Source organism: Grammomys surdaster, unplaced genomic scaffold (genome assembly GCF_004785775.1).
Source record: "Grammomys surdaster isolate TR1022 unplaced genomic scaffold, NIH_TR_1.0 125974, whole genome shotgun sequence".
In the NCBI taxonomy this organism is placed as follows: domain Eukaryota; kingdom Metazoa; phylum Chordata; class Mammalia; order Rodentia; family Muridae; genus Grammomys; species Grammomys surdaster.
The window spans coordinates 1,063,184-1,083,569 of NW_021620791.1; the positions used below are offsets into that span (position 1 = coordinate 1,063,184).

General features: G+C 43.3%; 1 protein-coding gene across 1 annotated transcript in view; it reads left to right on the forward strand.

The window, feature by feature from the left end:
• Fer1l6 (fer-1 like family member 6) overlaps positions 1–20,386 on the forward strand; it is a 112,223-nt gene that overhangs the window by 83,915 nt on the left and 7,922 nt on the right. Inside the window, exons 32-39 of the mRNA XM_028753882.1 lie at positions 1,108–1,235; positions 4,508–4,678; positions 6,432–6,592; positions 8,162–8,304; positions 9,870–9,958; positions 10,331–10,429; positions 12,785–13,026; positions 14,388–14,551. Of these exons, the coding sequence (XP_028609715.1) occupies positions 1,108–1,235; positions 4,508–4,678; positions 6,432–6,592; positions 8,162–8,304; positions 9,870–9,958; positions 10,331–10,429; positions 12,785–13,026; positions 14,388–14,551 (1,197 nt within the window). The remainder of the gene's footprint in view (positions 1–1,107; positions 1,236–4,507; positions 4,679–6,431; positions 6,593–8,161; positions 8,305–9,869; positions 9,959–10,330; positions 10,430–12,784; positions 13,027–14,387; positions 14,552–20,386) is intronic.

Consider the following 20,386-nt stretch of genomic DNA (forward strand, 5'->3'; position numbering starts at 1 on the left):
ATAGATATATATGTATGTATATATATATGTCAAAGTTCTTTACTGTGTTCCTCTTCCTTAAAAAGGTAGCATAGACACTTTCCCAGATCAGCACATTGCTCTATTTCTTTTAGTGGCCATATGACGCTTTCTTGAGTAGCTGTAACGTCACTTGTTCACACAAGAAATATTAAGAAGACCCTATTCATTACAATATCCTTGAAATAAAGTCATTAATAGAACAGCACTCTCATTTTCATGTGCTAGGTCCAAGTGGTATAAGAACTAGGAAATATAAAAAAAATAAACAAAGGAACAGCAAAGTGTGCAGGTTGTATTAGAATTCACTGAGGTATAGAGATTTAAATGTGGGTGATTTGCCGAGGAAAAAACAAAAGAATCACTTATTTGGACTGTGCTTTGGCATGTAGCCTATTTACAAGTTGTCTATTAAGCAATCTCTAGAGAACATTCTTATTCTTATGGATCTACTTATTCTGTTTGGTCTGAGGGAGACAGTATGAAGTACTGGGCTGTTTCTCAGCTTCACTATCAAGCTTCTCAGTCTCTTTGACGCCATGTCTTTATTGGCCTTTTCATACACCAGGTTCACTTTTGACAGCCTACGGTCCAGCCAGTCTGGAATCAGGCTTCGTGATCAGAAACACAGCATCACTCAAGGAGATAAGGTTAAAGGCAAGATTCATGGAGAAATGGCTTCAAAAACCACTGGTGCTGGACTGGGTCTTTAGGTCTACTCCATGGTTATACGGACAGATCCAGAAACAACAGGACTTGGCCAGGATGCTAAACTAAAAATTAGAACATGGGCTATATCTTCTGCCACCTCTTACACATTCCTTGCTGCCATGTGCCAAAAACTGGTTGCCTCTGGGTAGATGACAGAAGAGAAAGGTGGATATCAAAATGGCTCTTCTTAAGAGCAAACTTAGGATGCTAAAACAGTGGTTCCCAACTTTAGTGACACTCTAAAATCTAGAGAGCTTTTAAACATCCCAAGGCTCAGGAGGTAGAACATCAGAACCTCTCAAGATAGAACCCAAGTGTCCCCATGTGCAGCCAGGATTGAGCCCGCTGCGTCAGAACCATTTTCTTTTTCTTCTCCAGGCATTTAATCTTAGCCCAGCTGATCCAGATGGCAAATCAGACCCCTACATTGTGCTCAGGCTTGGCAAAACAGAAATCAAAGACCGGGACAAGTACATCCCCAAACAACTGAATCCAGTGTTTGGAAGGTCAGTGCCTTCCCAGTTGGGTTGTATTGTCCTTTCTGCCTTGGCTGCTGCTGCCTTCCTGGAGGTTGTTGGAAATGGTGTGCATGTGTGGAGGGGTGTCTTAGATAAAACAGTAGCTGAAGATTAAACACTGACTTGTATCCTTGATAACACCCAACCAAATATTTATCCATGCAAAAATGTAGATCGTTTTCCTATCTAGGATTTGACATTGTGATCTTCAGACATGTAGTTTTAAACTTAAAAGTACCTTGAAGGGTCAGGGATACCACCTCCTAATACTGTATGAAAGCTTTCTTCTTACAATCAAGACATCTAAGATCCAAAAAATGTTAAGAAGTATATTCAAATTCACACAACCCAGAAGTAGCGGGCACTGGGCCAGATGTTGTTGATCTTCTACTAGAGAAAGTTTTACTACACTATCATTTTGTCACCTAACTGGAGTGGTTCTGAGGTCCAAATGTTGAACTGTGAGCCTCCAGTTGTGTTTTGTTTTCCTGCAAAAGGTTAAAATACACCACATGTGCGCGTGCGTGCGTGCGCGTGCGTGTGTAGTAGAACTAGACTCATGAATTTTCTGGTAGATAGCAACATCTTTTTAAAAAGATTTATTTATTTTATTCATGTGTGTATATGTTTTGCCTGCATGTATATGTGTACCACATGTGTACGGTGCCCATGACATTTAATCTTTTGGAACTGGAGTTATGTGTGGTCGTAAACTACTATCTGGGTGCTGAGAACCAAACTGCAGTGCTCTTAGCCAGAGCCATCGTTCTAGCCACACCCCGTTGACCTTCTAATGGCATACCAGACATGACTCCTGCTTGAGTTTTCGCTCTGGCTATGTTGGAACTGAAGGAGCCTGGGTTGTGTTGTCATGTACAGACTCTGTATCTTCATGCAGTTGACTTTGCCTCTCTGATTGGAGCTTCATCATCTATAAAGCAGTAGTGACACCTGACTCTAGACTCCATTGAAAGAACACATGAAACATCTATAACAGAGTATCCAACACCCATGTGCTACCTTTCCTCCTCCTTGGTTACTTTAGCAACATCTTAAGTACTTGTAAGTTTCTTCTTCTTGAGGAACTAAGAGCTTGGGGAGAGATTGTCACCAGATTCACGTAAATTCATTTATCCATTTGTACTGGCTTTGGAGCCCATGGCATTTGATGAGCATCAGTTTCTTTGATTTTTATTGCTGCTGAGGAAATGAGGTCATAAACTAGTCTAGATTAGTGAGACCAGCTAAAGTGACAGTTCCAGAGAAGTGTACCTGTTTCTCTGATCCAGAGGTGACATTTACTGTTCTCTGCCACTTAAGGAGCCACTGCTTCCGTTTTGTCATTACAGTTTCCCAGCTGTGAAGTAGACTCGATTTCTCAGCCTTAGTTTATGGCCCTGGAAAGTGGGAGGCTAGTGGGATGGAATCTCGAAAGGCTGATCTTAGGGGACTAAAACAGCTCACTGACTCTGGCTTGCTCACCTTTGTAGGTGTGGGTCCTTGCTAGGCCCTCATCATGGCATTTGCCCACTTTCATTGGTTACTGAGAATCTGTCTGTTATGTCAGGTGCTCCACTAGGCAGTGCTTTTTAGGGATCTTATGACTACTAAGAAAAAAATGAGTCAGAGAATATGGCACTGCGTCAAGTCCCATGAAGACAGGAGAAGGGCAAGTCTGAGCTCCACAGGTCTAAAGCCAGGAGAGCTGTCTGCAGTCTAGTCCCTGGGGTGATGAGACTTCTCATTATGCTCCTTTTTCCCAGTTCACAGCACTCTGCCCATGACTTGATCTTGGCTTCTTGCCATCTTCTTCTGCCAATTTCTTGTATCCTTACCCACTGGAAATGATTCTACTCTCAAGGCCTGTCACACAATGACTGTGTGATAAGTGTCAGAAGAATAAGTTAGGAAATGAATGGAAGAACAAAGGAGCCATCTTGGCTTTAAACCTCTGAGCCTCCAAACACTTTTACTATCTCAAGTTTTGCTCATTTAATGATCTTTCCTCAAGCAATGGATAACAGTAGCATTCTAATGATATTATTACTGACATATGACCTGATGTAAGCCTAGGAGTTTCCAGGGCAACCAAGAATCCGATCTTGGTACTGAGCTTTTGCAAACTCTTTGACAGCTCCAGTTAAAATCCAGACTGCATTAATTTGAGCAATTTGATGAGAAGGGCCAGAGCCATCATGTCCTTTGTCATTGTTACCAGGGACAGTGAAGCCATTATCAAGTCTGTCCTGGGTGGGTAACATGGTGATAGCAAAGTCCAGTGTGGATGTTGGGTGCTTCCTTCTGATGAACCCCCAGAATAGCCATTACAACCTAGAATCCAAATAGTGAAGCTAAGAAAGGCATCACCATGCTTAGATTGAAGAGCACATGGATTTCTCCATGTGCAGCCCCACATAGGACCTTTAAGAGCCTGATCTATCAACTATAATCACTGGTGTTATTATCTGACTTATTTTTTCTCACTGGGGAGGGTTAATTATGGCCATACTAGCCTTATAATATCAAGTGCTCTGGGAAGGCTTGATTCATCATCCTTCTCTTACGTTCTTGGTATTTTGGTTCCCTTATCTGCAAAATAGAGGTATTGGATATAGATTTCCGAGATGCTTTGTAGTTCAAAGAAATAGCCACTAAGTATATATTCTCTGATGGCCAAGTGCAAACTCCAGCAGTGTGGAAGTCAGAATGATTCTGTTCTCAAGGGCTTCAGCCTTGTGGAGACAGCATTTCAGCTCTGAAATTCTTTGCTTCCATTAGCAAGGTTTTCTCTTTGAAAACTCCAGTGGTGTTCCTCAACAAAGCAGTAACAGAAATGAATGACTGTATTCTCACCGTGTATGAGCTGAAAACCTGGAAGAAGGATGTGTGTTTTATGTGATCAACCACCCCACCATGTTATAAAAAAAAGTCATACAGGGAGGGTGGAAGAAATTAAGTAAGATTCACAATGTTTAACAGACACATAGTTCAGGTCTGAAATCAGACTGGAAACAAGACCAACAACTCGAAGATATGACATGAAAGGGTGAATCATTGTCTATTGAAAGTTGATAAAGAAATCAGAAGTCAATGATTGTACTTGGATAATAAACTACACAGATACCTGTCAGTGCTAACTGAGTTTATTCAATCCAGTCATTGCGTCTACAAAGTGGACCACGAAGTGCTAACCAAAAGGAAGCTGGTGACGTTCCGTGCTGCCAGACCTTACTAATTCCCAGCCCTCTGCTTGGACACAGGTCATTTGAGATCCAGGCCACTTTCCCAAAGGAGTCCCTGCTCTCCATCCTGATTTATGACCATGACATGATTGGGTCAGATGACCTCATTGGGGAGACCAAAATTGACCTGGAGAACCGTTTCTACAGCAAACACAGAGCCATCTGTGGCTTGCAGAGCCAATATGAGATGTAAGTTTTCTCCCGTGGAGACACTGCTGGTGTCTAAGGGCCACAGCCTTGTGGGGATCTGTACTGCGCACGAATTTATCTCTAGGATGGCCGACGGTATCAGCAGAGCTGGTTTGGGGAGACTATTCCATCCTCCTGAGAGCCAATGAGGCTGGGAAAGCAGCTTTGATTTGAAACTCAGGGCCAGTTCTTCAAGGGTTAAGAGTCAGGCTGTGGTGTGCTTGTGCATTCACCTGTGTCTGGTGATCAGGATTACCAGGGGAATGGTACTAGTTGAGGAATGGTTAACACAATGCAAACATTGCAAACATTGTGGGTGTCTCAGAATTGTGTAAACACCCAGCTGTAGGTGTGTAGGACCAGCTGTTTTAAGAGCTTTGCGTGCAGTATCTTATCAGTTCCTCTAGAACTAGCTTTATAAGTGAAGGAAGAGTGGATTTAAATCTCATTCTTCACAAAGATTTGCAAATCAACTTTATTTTAAAATGTAGGCTATCAGCTTGATTTTCTTTTTAAGTGTGTTGTATCTGATTATATTTTTTAACGAAATCTTAAAAATTACAACCAGGGAATTATAGACATTCATTGGGGCTCCATTGTGTAATTCAAAAACTATTTTTCCTAAATGGAAAATAATTTACATAATTTATCACTATAAATCAAATAATTTTCACAATTCACCATTTTGCATAAATTATTGATAAACATTAAATATTTATGTACATTTTTACTTTTAGTTTTCCTTTTGGTGTTTTTTGTTTCTATATTATTTTCTTCTGAACTTGGTTTACATGCATTGCAATTTATTTATTGTTCTTACTTTGTAGCTGAAGTATTTTATAGCTGTCATTTAATATTGCTTGCAGTCTTTAATGTACTGAGCCTACATAGTATTTGATCACATGAACATGCTATAAAGTGGTCAATTTACTTCCTGATGTGTAGGACATGTGATCCTTCAATTCCTATTGTGGGAGACAAGGAAGCAGGGAGTTGGTGGGAACTAGGGCCTGCCCCTGTGTCCAGTGATAGCCTTCCTCCAAAATAGCTATTTCTTAGGGGGTGAAAGGGTTGGGGAGACCCAGCAAAGTCACTTGTTAGAAAACCATGTCAGAATCATCTGCCTAAGACATGAGTCTATAAGACAAATTGTGTGGGGAACATGTAGGGGAAGGGAGGAGAGACATTGAGGTGGTAAGTCGAGCTTTCCTCTTAAGTAGCACACGAACGGCCAAACACTGACCAAACACTGGCTAAACTTGCCCAGACCCCCTAGCAGCAGATGGGATCTTGCTAATGGTGCTGGGGTGGGAACAGAGAGTAAGTGCAGTTTGATGCAGGGTCTCCTTTCAGGGGGACAGCAACTTTTTATAACTAGGCAGAAAGGCTAATGACTGCATGTTATTAGGACCATATACAATACCACCAAACCAGTCAACTTCAAAATGATACATTTTGTTATATGAATTCCACTACAATGTTCGATTTTAAAAGAAGAGTGAATCATTTTTAAAAGAATCAAAATTTTCAGCAAACTATCTTTATGTCAAGCTGCCTGCAGGCCCTGTCTTACAGACAAGCTGTGCTTATGCAAAGACGCTTGACTAGAAAGAGGAGAAAAGGAAACAAAGCCAAACACACTAGCCCGGGTATAGAACCAGGGAAACTAAACAAGCCACACTTGATAAGAGCTTTTATTGGGGACCTCAAGTGCAGCTAGGCTCACTTCCTCTGTCCTTCCTCCTCTTCTCAGAGAAGGGTACAATGCCTGGAGGGACACGTCCAAACCCACAGAAATTCTAACCAAGCTCTGCAAAGACAACAAGCTGGATGGACCACACTTTCGCCCTGGGAAGATACAGATCGGAAATAAGGTCTTTTCTGGGAAAACAGTCTTCACTGAAGACGACTCTGGTAACTCCCAGCACATGGCTCTGCCAATATCGGTGTTCTTTTAAAACGGCTGGTTGCAGTGGTCAAAGCTTGGGGACAGTGGGTCATCTAATTACAAAAGGGAAAGACAGAAAATGAAGTAGGCTAATGACAAGCACTCACAGTCACAAGGGTCAGGTAACTACGCTGTATCCTGGCCTATTTTTTTTCCGTCTTTGTGTATGTTGTTAAGGACTTGCAAATGTGCAAAGCAAGCAAGAGCTTTCAGTGAATATCATATAGCATTAAACATAGGTATAACCCACTACCCTGCAAGTGCTGGACCAAACTATCTTATTGTGGCACCAAAAGAGGGATTTTTTTTTTCATGAGTATCACAGGACACACCCTGTAGATCCCAAAGATGTTTCCACAAATTTGGGAGTTGGGGACAAAAGGCATGTTTAATGACGAATCGCAATTCTGACACCACCACATCTGAGGATGCGCAGTTTCTGCTTCTCTCTAAAGCTTCCGTGCATTTGCTACAGTCAAACGGAGGTGATATCAAAGCTGTTTCAACACTATTGACTTCCGCCATTTTTATTTCTTTTTACTTCTTGATTTTGGACCCAAGAACATACTAAGGGTTCTTGCATGCAGTTATTGCTGTTTAGACAGTGATATATTGATATGGACTTCCTTTAAAAACGTTTCCTCTTCTACAATATACTCTTATGGTGATGTAATTATTTGGTCAAAGCTATACATTTGACTAATGATTTAAAAGTTAGCAATTTTGCACTCTAAAGATGTGAAATTATGTTCATAGTGTCAGTTCCTGAATAAACAAAGGTTTATTCATTGATTGTCTAACTCTATTAGCATTTACTGATATAATTACCACCACCAGGTGGTTGCTTCTGTGATCTCTTTCTATAGAGTCAGGTTTATTTTGTGTCTTATATCATCTTATATCTTATACCTATCATCAGTACAAACTTTGTCAAGACAATTTTATTCTTTCAATAATTTTGTCTTGCTTTGTGATGTTCCTTCCACCTGTATTTTTTATTGTTGTTTTTATCTTTTAAGCCACGAGTCACCTCCTTTGGTGGAATGAAGTACAGGTGTTTATGGTTGTGAGATTCCCAGGCAAAGAGAAGACATCTATAAGCACACCTCATGCCACCATTTTACTGAAGGCCACCCTGATTTCTAGGTCCTCACACCATGGTGTGAACAAACTTACCCTCTTTAGTGTCAGCATCCATCTGCTGTGGGATCTCCAGGAATCTGGTTGAGTGTGTGTGTGTGTGTGTGTGTGTGTGTGTGTGTGTGTGTATGTGTGTGTGTGTGTGTGTAAAACCCCACTCCAGGGCATAATTGACATCTCTGTCTTCTTATCAGTTGACTTCTCTCAGGTCTCTGTCTCCACATTCAGCCTCTTTCTCTTTCATATGATGTCATCTCCAGTTCTTTCTGTTTTTAATTTCTTTTTATGTCCTAGTGTCTTTAGGATGCATGGTTAAGGGAAGTACTTAAGACAGCATCAACAGCCCCCACTCTTTGCTTCTAACAAGCCTCTTTTCTTATCTTTACTCTCTGCAGAGGAGATGGTGGAGTCTTATGAACACTTGGCTCTCAAGGTGTTACACTCTTGGGAAGACATCCCTGAGGTCGGGTGTAAGCTGGTTCCTGAGCACATAGAAACAAGGCCACTGTACCACAAGGATAAGCCAGGAATGGAGCAGGTAGTATGACCAGCATTGTTAAGGTCAGAGCCTGGACCCTGCCAGCCTTAAAGAGTTAGGGTTGGTGACTCATCCTCAAGGGGCAAATCAAAAGGATAAAGTCTCAGTGAAAGGCAAAGAAAGACTTATTAACTGTCCATACTGAAAAGATGATAAAGGGGTCCATTGAGCCCCCTAAATCTATTTTAAAGATCCTGTCATGACATTTAGGTTTAATAGAATTCAAGAGGTCTACATACTTAACTAGGTAGTACTGTTCAAGAGATGTTCCCACCTATCACTGGTCCATCATTCCTTTTGCTCCAGTCGCTCCTTCAAGGTGGTCTGGCAAATTGTCAGACTATATGGAGTCTCCTTCTGCAAGATGGACTACTCATCTTGCTAGTACCATGTCTCATCCTTTTCCACCTCGCACATGAAATTCCCGAGTAAATTCCACTTTCTTAGGAACTATTATGTCACTAGTTTTATAGCTAAAGAAAGAGACGCAAGTGACTCTTTAAAGCACCTTCATGCCTGCCAAGGTGGATGCAGAAATGGGCAGGACAGGTCTGGCCTAAAGAGGAGTGTTCACTCACAAGAAAAGTGTCCTTGTCCCTAAAAGCTGATGCTATGTGCCTTACAGTAGTGATTCTATCCAAGGTTGGTTTTGAGCTTCTTCCCAGGGAACACATAGCACTGTCTGGAAATAGTTTGGGTTCTTAGAGGTAGGTGAGGTGCTATTAGTATCCAGTGGGTAGATGCTGCTAAACAAACATTCTACAGTGCACAGGATAGCCTCCACTCCAAAGAAAGAGTTAGTTGCCTAGCAATAATGTCAGTAATGCCAGAGTTGAAAAACTATGCTCTGAAGTCACTGTTGATTTCGTATTTCCATTTTAACAATTCGAATTGACAAAGTCCTTTGTAAGAACCTTGACATTTGAAAAACTTTGAAGCTTAACTAAGATGTAAAAATTCTTGAGACAGTATGTATTAACTGCATAGTGCTGTGTCTACTACATAGTAGAGGCCCAATAAAGGTTTTCTTACCCTTCCCCAGCTCTTAATTTATGCATCTCCGTAAACTCTTAATAAAATGTGTTATCTAAGGCATGGTGGTACATTTCTGTAATTCCAGAATTTTGGAGGTAGAAGCAACTGTATCAGGAGTTCAAGGCCAGCTACACATACACAATGTATACAAGGCCAGTCTAGGCTACTTGAGAGTCTACCTCAAGGAAGGAAGAAAAGGAAGGAAGGAAGGAAGGAAGGAAGGAAGGAAGGAAGGAAGGAAGGAAAGAAGGAAGGAAGGAAAGAAGGAAGGAAGGAAAGAAGGAAGGAAAGAAGGAAGGAAGGAAGAAAGGAAGGAAAGAAGGAAGGAAGGAAGGAAGGAAGGAAGGAAGGAAGGAAGGAGGAGTCAGAGAAGACACTACCTTTGTTATCAAATGGGCTACATGTGTATAAAGACACCAAATCATATCCAACATCCATTTCTAATAAGGGGATATTTTAAAATAATGAATGGTCCATTTCCATGCTTCGCCATCTCTCAAAGCTAAGGGAAACTTTCTTTTGTCAACCAGGGCCATCTACAGATGTGGGTGGATATGTTTCCCAAAGACACACCTCAGCTTGGACCTCCTGTTGACATTTCACCAAGGAAACCCAAAGGGTAAGTAAATCTGCCAGTGCTGAGGGGAAGAGACTGTGAGAGCAGAGTAAAGGATTGCAGCATTTGTGATGGGAGATGGTCCTCTGGCCAGTGGCAGTGGTGCATGAGGTGTGGTGACAGAGGTGGTTGAGCTGGTGGCTTCTGAGTTTCAAACTCCTCATATGGAAATGCTGGGCCACCGAAGGAGGAGCTGCTCTGATCCACTCATACCCCAGCGAGTCTGAGATCTCCTGTTGGGCCACTTAGTTCTGACAGACCAACCTTGCGTTGCTGATGCTAATGAAGTTGACAGAGTCAGGCTTACAGACCAAGTGCAATGCTTTTGACCCCATTTCAAGGTCGTCCGCCTAACACTGTGCTCCTTCACCCCAGATACGAGCTGAGAGTGACCATCTGGAACACTGAAGATGTTATTTTAGAAGATGAAAATATCTTCACGGGTCAAAAATCAAGCGACATTTATGTCAAAGGGTAAGGTTCTCCACAAGTTCCATCCTTCCTTTCTCCATCGCCTTCTCTTTTGGTCTCTAGCCAATCTATGCTCCGTGCAAGCTGCCACCCACATCCCACGGGAGGAAGTGTCCCGCTTTGTTAGATAAGGCCACTTTCTGTGTAAAATACTTGTCTTGTTCATTTACATTGCTAAGAATTATTTTATGAAAGCGTTTTCAGTGTGTACATCTTATATATTTATCTTTCAGTTGAACGTAGGATAACTAAACTTTTAAGTGTCCTTCAAAGTGTATCTGCCCTTTCATGAGAAGCAAGCAGAGCAACATGCGTGTTATAGAGGAACGGGGCATGTGTTTAGAAGATTATAAAGCTAAGGCAAAGGCTAGAATTTAGGCCTCCCCATTTGCTACTGAGATTTCAGCCGATTACCCTGGAGTTGAAACATTCACTATACCTCTTAAATCTCATCCTGCTTCCATTCAGCCCCTAGTCACGGAGTCAGTGAGGACACAGAAAATCAGATATAAACTCGTTGAAACCTTCGGTGATAGCCCTTGCTCTTTCCTGAACAAGAAGCACCTCAGCAGTCAAAATATGCTCAGTCGTTCAAAATTCTCATTTTTTTCCCTCCAGAATGAGAATAGAGGAATGAATTATGACAAAGCAGGATTAATACTTGCAGAACAGAATTAAAATCATCTGAAACTGCTTTCCAGTTATGTTCAAGAAAGATTAAGGGGTTCTGCAAAATGGTATTTCATAGCTCACAATATGGAAGGCTTGTGGAAGAGTTCAGAAACGTCCCAGTCCTGGCCATTAAGATGTGTATATTCAGAGACACCCATATTTTCGCCTTTCACCCTTTGCCTGGGGCTGCCTTGCTCCCCAGGACCGGCACAAACAGGTCTACTGTTGCTAATCCCAATGGCTCAGCTTGGATTCGTCCTTCTAATTAATCTTTCTCTTCTCTTGTTCTAAGGACCACCCAGCACAGCTGCTCTCTCCTTTTGCAGCCAGTCTCTCTTAACCTTGGCAACAGCGTGGTCTTCCTGTTTTCCTCCTACCCTGGCTGCTCACTTCTCATGAGTCTGGAAGTTCATGGTTCTTCCATCTGGCTGTTAACAGTCCAGGGCATTTTCTTTTTTAGTTAACTAAATAAGACTCCTCTCTGCCACTGTGTTCTGCAAAATGTGCCATGAAATACACGTGGCACTCCTCTCTGAAGGGAAGAGTTTTTGTCTTCCCTACCAATGAGAAATGGATGCTTTCAGAAAACAGGTGGCTTGGGGTCTGAAGAGATGGTTCAGCAGTTAAGAGCACACACTGTTCTTCCAGAGACCTGAGTTCAGTACCCTGTGCCCACATCTGGCAGAACAGAGATACCTGTAACTTCAGCTCCAAAGAATTCAATACCTCCTTGCACACTGTCACACATTTGTGCATAGTCTCTCTCTCTCTCTCTCTCTCTCTCTCTCTCTCTCTCTCTCTCTCACACACACACACACACACACACACACACAAGAAAAAAGAAAGTAAGTTGATTGAATTCTCCATTAGTTTGAATAAAAAGTCTTTGTTTTCTAAATCAACAACTAGGGGGAAATATCACTTGAAAATACACATTATTCTTAGCATGAAGGAAAAATAATGGAAAATACTGAGAAGAAAGGATGTCATAGATCATCTGGAGTCCCCAAGGCTTTTAACAGATGTGCCACGTCGCTCCTCAGAACAGTCCTCAGAACCAGGAGCCAAAACCAGTTTCCATTTTTACAGATAGATGTTAGACACAAAGAGATTAGACAACTGACCTGCAGATATACAGTGAGTAGGTAGAGACAGGACTTAGAAGCTCAGTGGCTGTGAGCAGCCCACCTACACCCTTGCTGCCTCAGCCTCCTGTACCCCAAACGACCCAAGTCTGCTACACTGTCAGGATCCCGAATCAGAGAGGAGAAGTCATCCCCAGACCCAACAGCAGGCCAAACACCCAATTTTAGAGGCTTCGATATAATTTTCTCCTTACACTCCGGTGTGGAGATGACACCCTCCTCCTTATTACAAAGAGGACTCCCAGCATGACAGGGGCTCGAAGTACATGTTCATTTCCTATTTTCTATCTTAATTGCACAGAGCTTCTCATCTATCCACGGCCAATGACACTTGACGTTTATGCACCCCGTTCTAGGATGACTCTTCTTTTGGATCCCAGCTTTTGTCCTTCATATTAAAATGGAAATTTCCATCTGAACCCAAGCTACACATAACCTGAAGCTGTGGCTCAGACACACTGAAGCTGGTTGAGTCACTCTTGATTCTGTGGATGCCTGAATGACACGCTCTGAGCATTTGGATCTCTTAATCTTTATGCAGGTGGATCAAGGGCTTGGAGGACGACAGGCAGGAGACAGACGTGCATTACAACTCCCTGACTGGAGAAGGCAACTTCAACTGGCGCTTCCTGTTTCCGTTCCAGTATCTGCCGGCTGAAAAGCAAATGGTCATCACCAAACGGGAGAACATCTTTTCCCTGGAGAAGATGGAATGCAAGACTCCAGCCGTGCTGGTGCTGCAGGTCTGGGATTTTGAAAGACTGTCCTCAGATGACTTCCTGGGTAAGCCTGGTGGCCTTCTTGAGCATCCATTGATGTTAAGGATGTCGCCCTAGCTTTGGGAGAGCTGCATGTGATTTTGCTATGAGGACAATAATTTTAGTGCTATTACTGGGGAACGGACAAAAAATAAACTGTAGTCTGTGTGTACAGCAGGCCCCCAATACATTCAGGCAAGTTGATCTTTGCTCTATCTAAAATAAATAAAACCAGCTAATCTTTGAGTTCATTACTAATGTGTTATGCCAACCAGAGGGGCTGAAGGGACCGCTCAGCAGTTATGGACACTGGCTGCTCTTGCAGAGGACCCTGGGCCTGGTTCCCAGCATCCACATCAGGAGGCTCACAACCACCTAAGACTCCAGTTCCAGGGGATCTGATGCCCCGCCCGAGCACCTGCATGGCTTGGTACACATACATACATTCAGGCCCACATACAGATGCGTAGAGTAAAACGATAAAGTCTTTAGGAGAAAGAACAAACCACAGCTCCTCACAGAGAGAGAACACTCAGTAAACAGCAGCCCCGAAACCACGAAAATACCGAAAGGTTAGTGGTTTGGAAACTTGGGGAGGACACATGCTAAGTGCAAAAGAATGTGGGATGAAAATCTCATTTCTTTAAGATATATATCTATATTGTATGTAAATTTATATAAATATATACATAAATAAAAAGACATGAATATATTTGAATCTTATATAGCTGTATATCTTAAAGTCAGGAGGAGCAGGCAGGTTAGGGCTACGTGCTACTACACAAAGTCATGGCCATGGCCAGTTTGGCAAGATTAAATTATATATATATATATATATATATATATATATATATATGGACATGCACGAGAGTTTTACCTTTAACAAATGTTACTTTATAATAGGAAAGTTGTCAATGTGAGATACACGAAGCCTTTATGACAGTATCTTAACCTGAAGTGACATTCCAGTGAACTGGGAGGCTCACTTCTAAGAATAGATGCAAAGGTGGAAGGACACTGACCCTGGATGCAAGATGATGAATGGGGCACTCCCATGGGGAGATCAGTACTGAAGGACAACAAACCCGAGGCCCATCGTCCAGACGCAGGGAACTGCACAGAGAGCCGGCAAGATGCCCGGTAGTGATAGTATCCCAAACTGAAGCCTGAGGCATCATAGCGCACTCTGCCTGCCTTCCACCTGCCACCAGGTTACTGACTCTTTCTGGCAATGCACATCTCCATCCCACTTACATCTACTCACATAGCAGGCACATCACACACGCGCTGTGACTCAGTGAGGGACTGGCAAGTGTGTGTATGAGTCTGTGCTGATCCACAGAGACCGGAAAGCCCTCCATAACTGTTAGGGGTGTCTCTTCACAGGCTCCCTGGAAATGAACCTTAACAGCTTCCCTCGGGCAGCCAAGTCCGCAAAAGCCTGCGATTTGTCCAAGTTTGAAAATGCAAGCGAGGAGAACAAGATCTCCATATTCCAGCAAAAGCGAGTGCGTGGCTGGTGGCCTTTTGCAAAGAGCAAAGAGCTCACGGTAAGTGACAGCTATAGGTGGTGAGCTTGGGGACCATCGGGGACATTGCGCTCTCTCAGTGAGTCATTTTGTAAGCTTCAAGTTAAGTACTTTAAGGTGACTTTTTAGAGCCTTCAAAGCAAAGTTCCTGCCAAGAACCTAGGCGTCCTAAAGCTTTATGAATGCATTAATAATCCTTTCATATTTCAGCCTACTTGATTTATGAGCTATCTCTGTTGGGGTGATTTTCCCTCATTTCATCTGAACTCATGCCCCTGGCATTAATTTTTTTAAACATTTCTTGAAATTATGCATAAAATCGTGGCTAATGCACAGTCTGAGTATAATACCCTCCTTCTTTAACCTCCAAACACAGGACCCAATTTTAAAGTCAGCATATCCTTTTGCAACTTCCTGAAGAGGGTGGTAGGTGGTAGAGACATTTTCTCTTTCTTCTGCATTGCAAGTTTGGTCCATATTTGGTCCATGTATTGCTGGAGTTCCTGATCATTCAAAGATACTGGGCAGGATGTTTCTTTTAAACATTCTTTGAACTCCCCATCCCATTGCACTTCTGTAGGGATGGAGGGATTGTATAAGTGGCTAACTGGGTTGTACAAAGGTACTGTGGCAGACAGCAGGATTCTTTCCTGTTAGCCTTTCTCTGCTCTGGATTCAGTGGGTGTGAGGGAAGGAAACCCCTGGAAGTTGGAAAGTTTTCTTCTTTCTTTCATTCTTAGTTTAGTTCCCTATGACCTGATGATACTGAGGTACCAGCCATTCCTACTCTTCCAGATCCCCAGAGGACTTACTGAGGGCTAACTGCACTCTAATTCTATGCTGGTTCTGGGCGGGGACATAGGAGGCTATGTCAATCCCAGACAAAGAAGTTAGGAAGGAGCAGGCAAAGATGGAGAAGATGAAAGGAAACAGGCTAACACAGAAACGAAGAGAGGGAACGCTTAAAGGGCCAGTGGGATTTTCATTGTATCAGTTATTGTTCTGCTGCTGTGTTAAGATGCCATGACCAAAAGCAACTTGTGGAAGAAAGAGTGTCTTTTGGTTTATGGTTCCAGAGGGAGAGGTGTCCACCATGGTGGGGTATGCATGGCAGCAAGTGGCAGGCATGGCAGCTGGAGCAGGAAGCTAAGAGATCACGTCTTCAACCACAAACGTGTAAGAGTGAACTCGAAGTAAGGCAAGGCTATACACTCTCAATGCCCACCCCCACTGCCATACTTCCTCCAGCAAGGCTGTCCCAACTCCCTAAACAGTTATCACCGGCAGGCCCAAAGTTCTCAAATGCCAGAGCCTAAGAGGAACATTTCTCATTCAAACCAGCACAATCCCATAGCAAGAAAATTGCTTTATGAATCTACTAAATACATGCTCTCAAGTCAGGACCTTGCACAGGGAATACACGATTGAGTGTCTCTGATCCCCATCAATGAAGTTCAATGTACAATGTATGTAAGGATTCCCTAGGAACCTGCTAAATAGAAGATCCTTATTTGGTTTATGGGAAACCCAGGAGCCTACAGTTGGAACAGTAAGATCCCAGGTGAGGTCGTTCTTACATCAGGACATGCCATGCTCTAGAAGGACGGCATCGGGGCCTGACCCATGGAATCTGTACTTGATACATTATGTGGGTGTGTCTATTGGATTTAGCAGCCACAGAGGGTCCCAGCAAACTTTCAGAAAAGGAATTGTGAAAAATCACAACAATGTTCTCATAATGGTCTAAACGTGGAAACACCCTGGCTTTCATCAGCTGATGACTGAATAAATAAATAAATAACGACACACATGCACACGTGAAGATTATTATCCAGCTGTGGAAAGGAGTGGAGTTCTGAGAACGGACTTTGAAAACATTATGCCAAAGGAAAGAAGCCAGGAACAGAGACGACGTGATATCTGACTCTACCTACACAAAACATACAGATAAGCAATCCAGGAAAATAGCTTGGTGGTTGACAGAGACTGGCAGGAAGAGAAATGGCTGCTAATTGGCTACAGGGGAGTTCAAAAAGTGGATTCAAAGCCAACTCTTGTGCAGAGCCTAGCTTCATTATTAACCCACTATGCAATCACAGGCAGCTTCATGCCTCAGTCTCAGGATCCTTAACTACAAAAACAGAGGAAGTGAACGTGAATACCTCCTGCGGCTGTCATGTCATCGAAAGGGCACAGGATCTGTGTCTGGAACATTGTAAATATTCAATGAATGTCAGAATTGGTGTGACGTGGTATGGTAATGAGTGTCTCACCATCCCCCACTTCTGCCTCCTTCTGCCACCCGAAAGAACCGAATATCTGAGTCTGTAGACAATGATGTTTCCTCCTCATGGGTCAGGAAGACAGAGGTCAAGAAGAAGAATACAGCCTTTCTCATCCTGCTTTAAAGCATTTGTAAGTGATGCTTCTGATGAACTGGCAAAGGTAATGGACTTTGGCAATCGGTCATCAATGCTGTTCATTAAGTTTAGGAGCTGTTAATTAAATGCTGCTTGTTTCTGTTTACTGTGAGGTTTCTTCTTTTGAGTATAGGTCATCTAGGGGCGCTATCAGACATTCATGTTATTGTGGCCATTATAGGGATTGTCATTGTCATCAGGACAGGGCTTTCCTAGAGGTATCTTTAACTGCTGAGGAGGAAGCAACCTCGGTCCTAAGAAGCTTCCTGTTTCCTGGGAAGGAAAACTAGAAAAGCTGCCAGCTGCCACCGTGGAGTGTGATCTGCCACAGATGTGTGGTGAGGACAAGCGTTGGCAGTCGCAGCTGACTGTGCCAGGCACAGGTTGTGAAGAGCTGAAGATGCAGACCAACACTGGAGGATCCCATGTGACTGTGGGAGCCTGGGTCCCCACTTCTCTCTCTGACCTCTGCAACACCAGCCTTTGAAAAGCAAACCTCAGCCTCTGCAAAGGGCAGCCTCAAACAGTCACGTTTAGTCGAGGGTACCAGCTCTCCAAGTAACTGCACAGCTCGCCTGCTTCTTCTTTTCCCATGCCAGCATGCTTTACCCACGAAGAACCCAAGCTTCCCTTTGGCCAGGTTTACTTTCTCACACGCTGCCTGGCTTTGAGTCTCTGTTGTACACAAGAGATGGGATTGGCAAGTGATGGAGCACTGAATCATTAGTCTCTGTGTAGTGTCACTTGTGTGTGTGGGTCCCAGTGGTTCCCAAAGCTTGAAAGACTTAGTGGTTATGAATTCATTCATTTTCTAAAGCCCCATTATAATACATATATGTGTATATGTACATATAACCATACACACACACAGACACACATAGACACAGACACACACACATACACATATATATGTGACATATATTTTTATCACAGAGAAGTCATCACATAGCTCTAACACATAGCTGATCAAGGAAGGACATGGTTTAAACCCAAACAGTCCACTCCTAAGTTCCTTGGTCTTAGCCACTGTACACTCTTTCTCTTTCTGGGAGAAGCCCATGCAAATGGAGGGACATTTAGCCTGGTTCTACCCAGCCTGGTTCTACCCAGCCTGGTCCTGAGCTTGTTAGCCTTCTTCTCCATTGAGGGCTAAGCTGATATCTATGAAACAAAATCTATTCCTCAACCAGAAAACCTATTGACAAAGGAAATAGAGATTGATTGCTGTCTTAGGGTTTCTATTGCCGTGAAAAACAAAAACATGAACAAAACAAAAAGCCAAAACATCATGACCCAAAGCAATTTTGGGTGGAAAAGATTCATTTCACCTGACAGAGTATAAATCCCTCACTGAGGGAAGCCAAGGCAGGAACTCAGGGCAGGAACCTGAAGGCAGGAACTGCAGTAGAAGACACGGTGGACTGCTGCTTACTGGCTGGCTCAGACTGTTTTCTTATAGCACCCAGGACCACCAGCTCAGGGAGTGTCACTGCCCACAGAGACCTGGGCCCTCCCAGATTAATAACCAAGAAAATGAATCATAGGTTTGCCTACTGGCCAATCTGGTAGGAGTATTTTCTCTTCACGTTCCCTCTTCCAAAATGCCTCTAGGTTGTGTCAAGTTAACATAAAACTAGTCAACACGGTTGCTAAGCAATAGTTAACCCAGGATGTGACATGCAGTAAGAAGTCACAAAGACAGAAACAACTCCTACTCCCACCCTGTCATTACTGAGACAAGCGGTTACAACCCACTCCATTACTCATTTCCAGGTAAAGGCAACTAGTTGAGGTGATTATGGTGATCAATTGAGTTAGAGAATGGTTTTCCTGTGAAGGGTGAGGTTGGGGCTAGGGGAATGCTTGTTCAAACTTTATGACAAGAGACATTTTGTGACTTGGAATGAGGTGAATGCCAGCGTTAGGCCCCTCCCCCTTGGAAGTAGCAGTAGATTTATTTAGATTCCCTCCCACCCCTGGCCTCTTTCTCTCACGTATTTATACACACACAAGGTCTCCAGTCTGCCCACATTGTCTACGCTGGCCTCCTCCAGCCTCAGCCTCCCAGGTAGCTGGACTTGCACATTGCATTACAGCCCTAGGCTAGGACGTTAACTTTCCTGTTGTTTGCTTTGCAGAAAAGCGTTCCTAAGCCCTTGACAAAGACAGGCCTGCACATTTTAAAGGATAAAGCCTACTTAGTTTCAAAGGTGTTTATATACATTTCAAAGAGAAGAGAAAGTACTTATAGTTCTTTTGAAGGAAATGCTCTAAGAGAAAGAAAGAGAGGAGAATTCTATTTACAAGAATACATGCTTTGTTGTAGGCAGGGTCTTTCTATGTGGACCAGGCTGGCCTTGAACTTGTGACCCTCCAGGCATATTGTATACCATGCCTCTTCTCCCCATTGTTATCAAGAGAAAGAATTAAGTTTTTTTAAATTGGTATTCTCCTTTATGCATCTTAAAGGGAGAATGTGAACTGACTTTATTCTCAATTCGCACTGTATCTTTGTCAGATCCTGAAAGTCCTGCTGTGGTTAGAGGAGGAAGTTGAACCCAGCTTCCCCCTGTCCTCTCTGCCAACATCCATACCCAGGAAACCAAGCCACCAGCACTTTCCTCCTAATGTGACAGGAAGGTGGATCATCCAAGAGTAAAGGAAAACTTGGGCCACTGTAGGGTCACCTTCTGCCTCTTGAGTCTCTAAGGTACAAGGGATGACCTATGTGCCCCGGAAGTGTTTTTGTAACACAGGTTCAAATTCTAACTCTGCATGGGTCCTCTCATGCTTGAAAATTCAGTGTTGGGGATGATGGCTCAACCTGTTCTCCCAGCACTTGGGAAGCTGAGGCAGGAGGACTGCTTCGAATCAGAAACTAACATAGGCTACATTATAAGTTGCAGGCTAGCCTGAGCTACAGAGTGGGGGCTTCCCAAAGGCACATCTTCTCAAGAATATATATACACCATCCACGAAGTGTTGGAAATGTTCAGTGTTTTTGTGCCCCAGTCACTGGCAGGGGAGAGAGGATTTGTTTCCAGTCTCCACCACCTGCCAGACTTATTTTTAAAGCCGCTCATCAGTGGTCCAAGCTGTATAATTTAGACAGTTGGATTCACACAGCTCCTGGCGTGCCGTATTGCCGTCCTTGGAGTCACTGCAAGCTGGCTGCGGGGATCACTCAGGATGGGTGCCCTTGACAGAGCTGAAGGGCATGTGTGCGCACACTGCGCCCTGCCATTTTATGCTTCTTTGCCAACTAGTCATCTTAAAAGCCATCTTTAAATAAGTCACTCGTGTCAGATGTGGAGGTCAGAGGGTTTCTTCTACAGGCAAATCCCACAGATTAACACCTCTCCAAGGTGAAGTCCTAGGGCCGCCATGCCCTAAATTAAAAAGGAGGCAGCTGTGCTTAAGGTCGCATGAGAAGCTC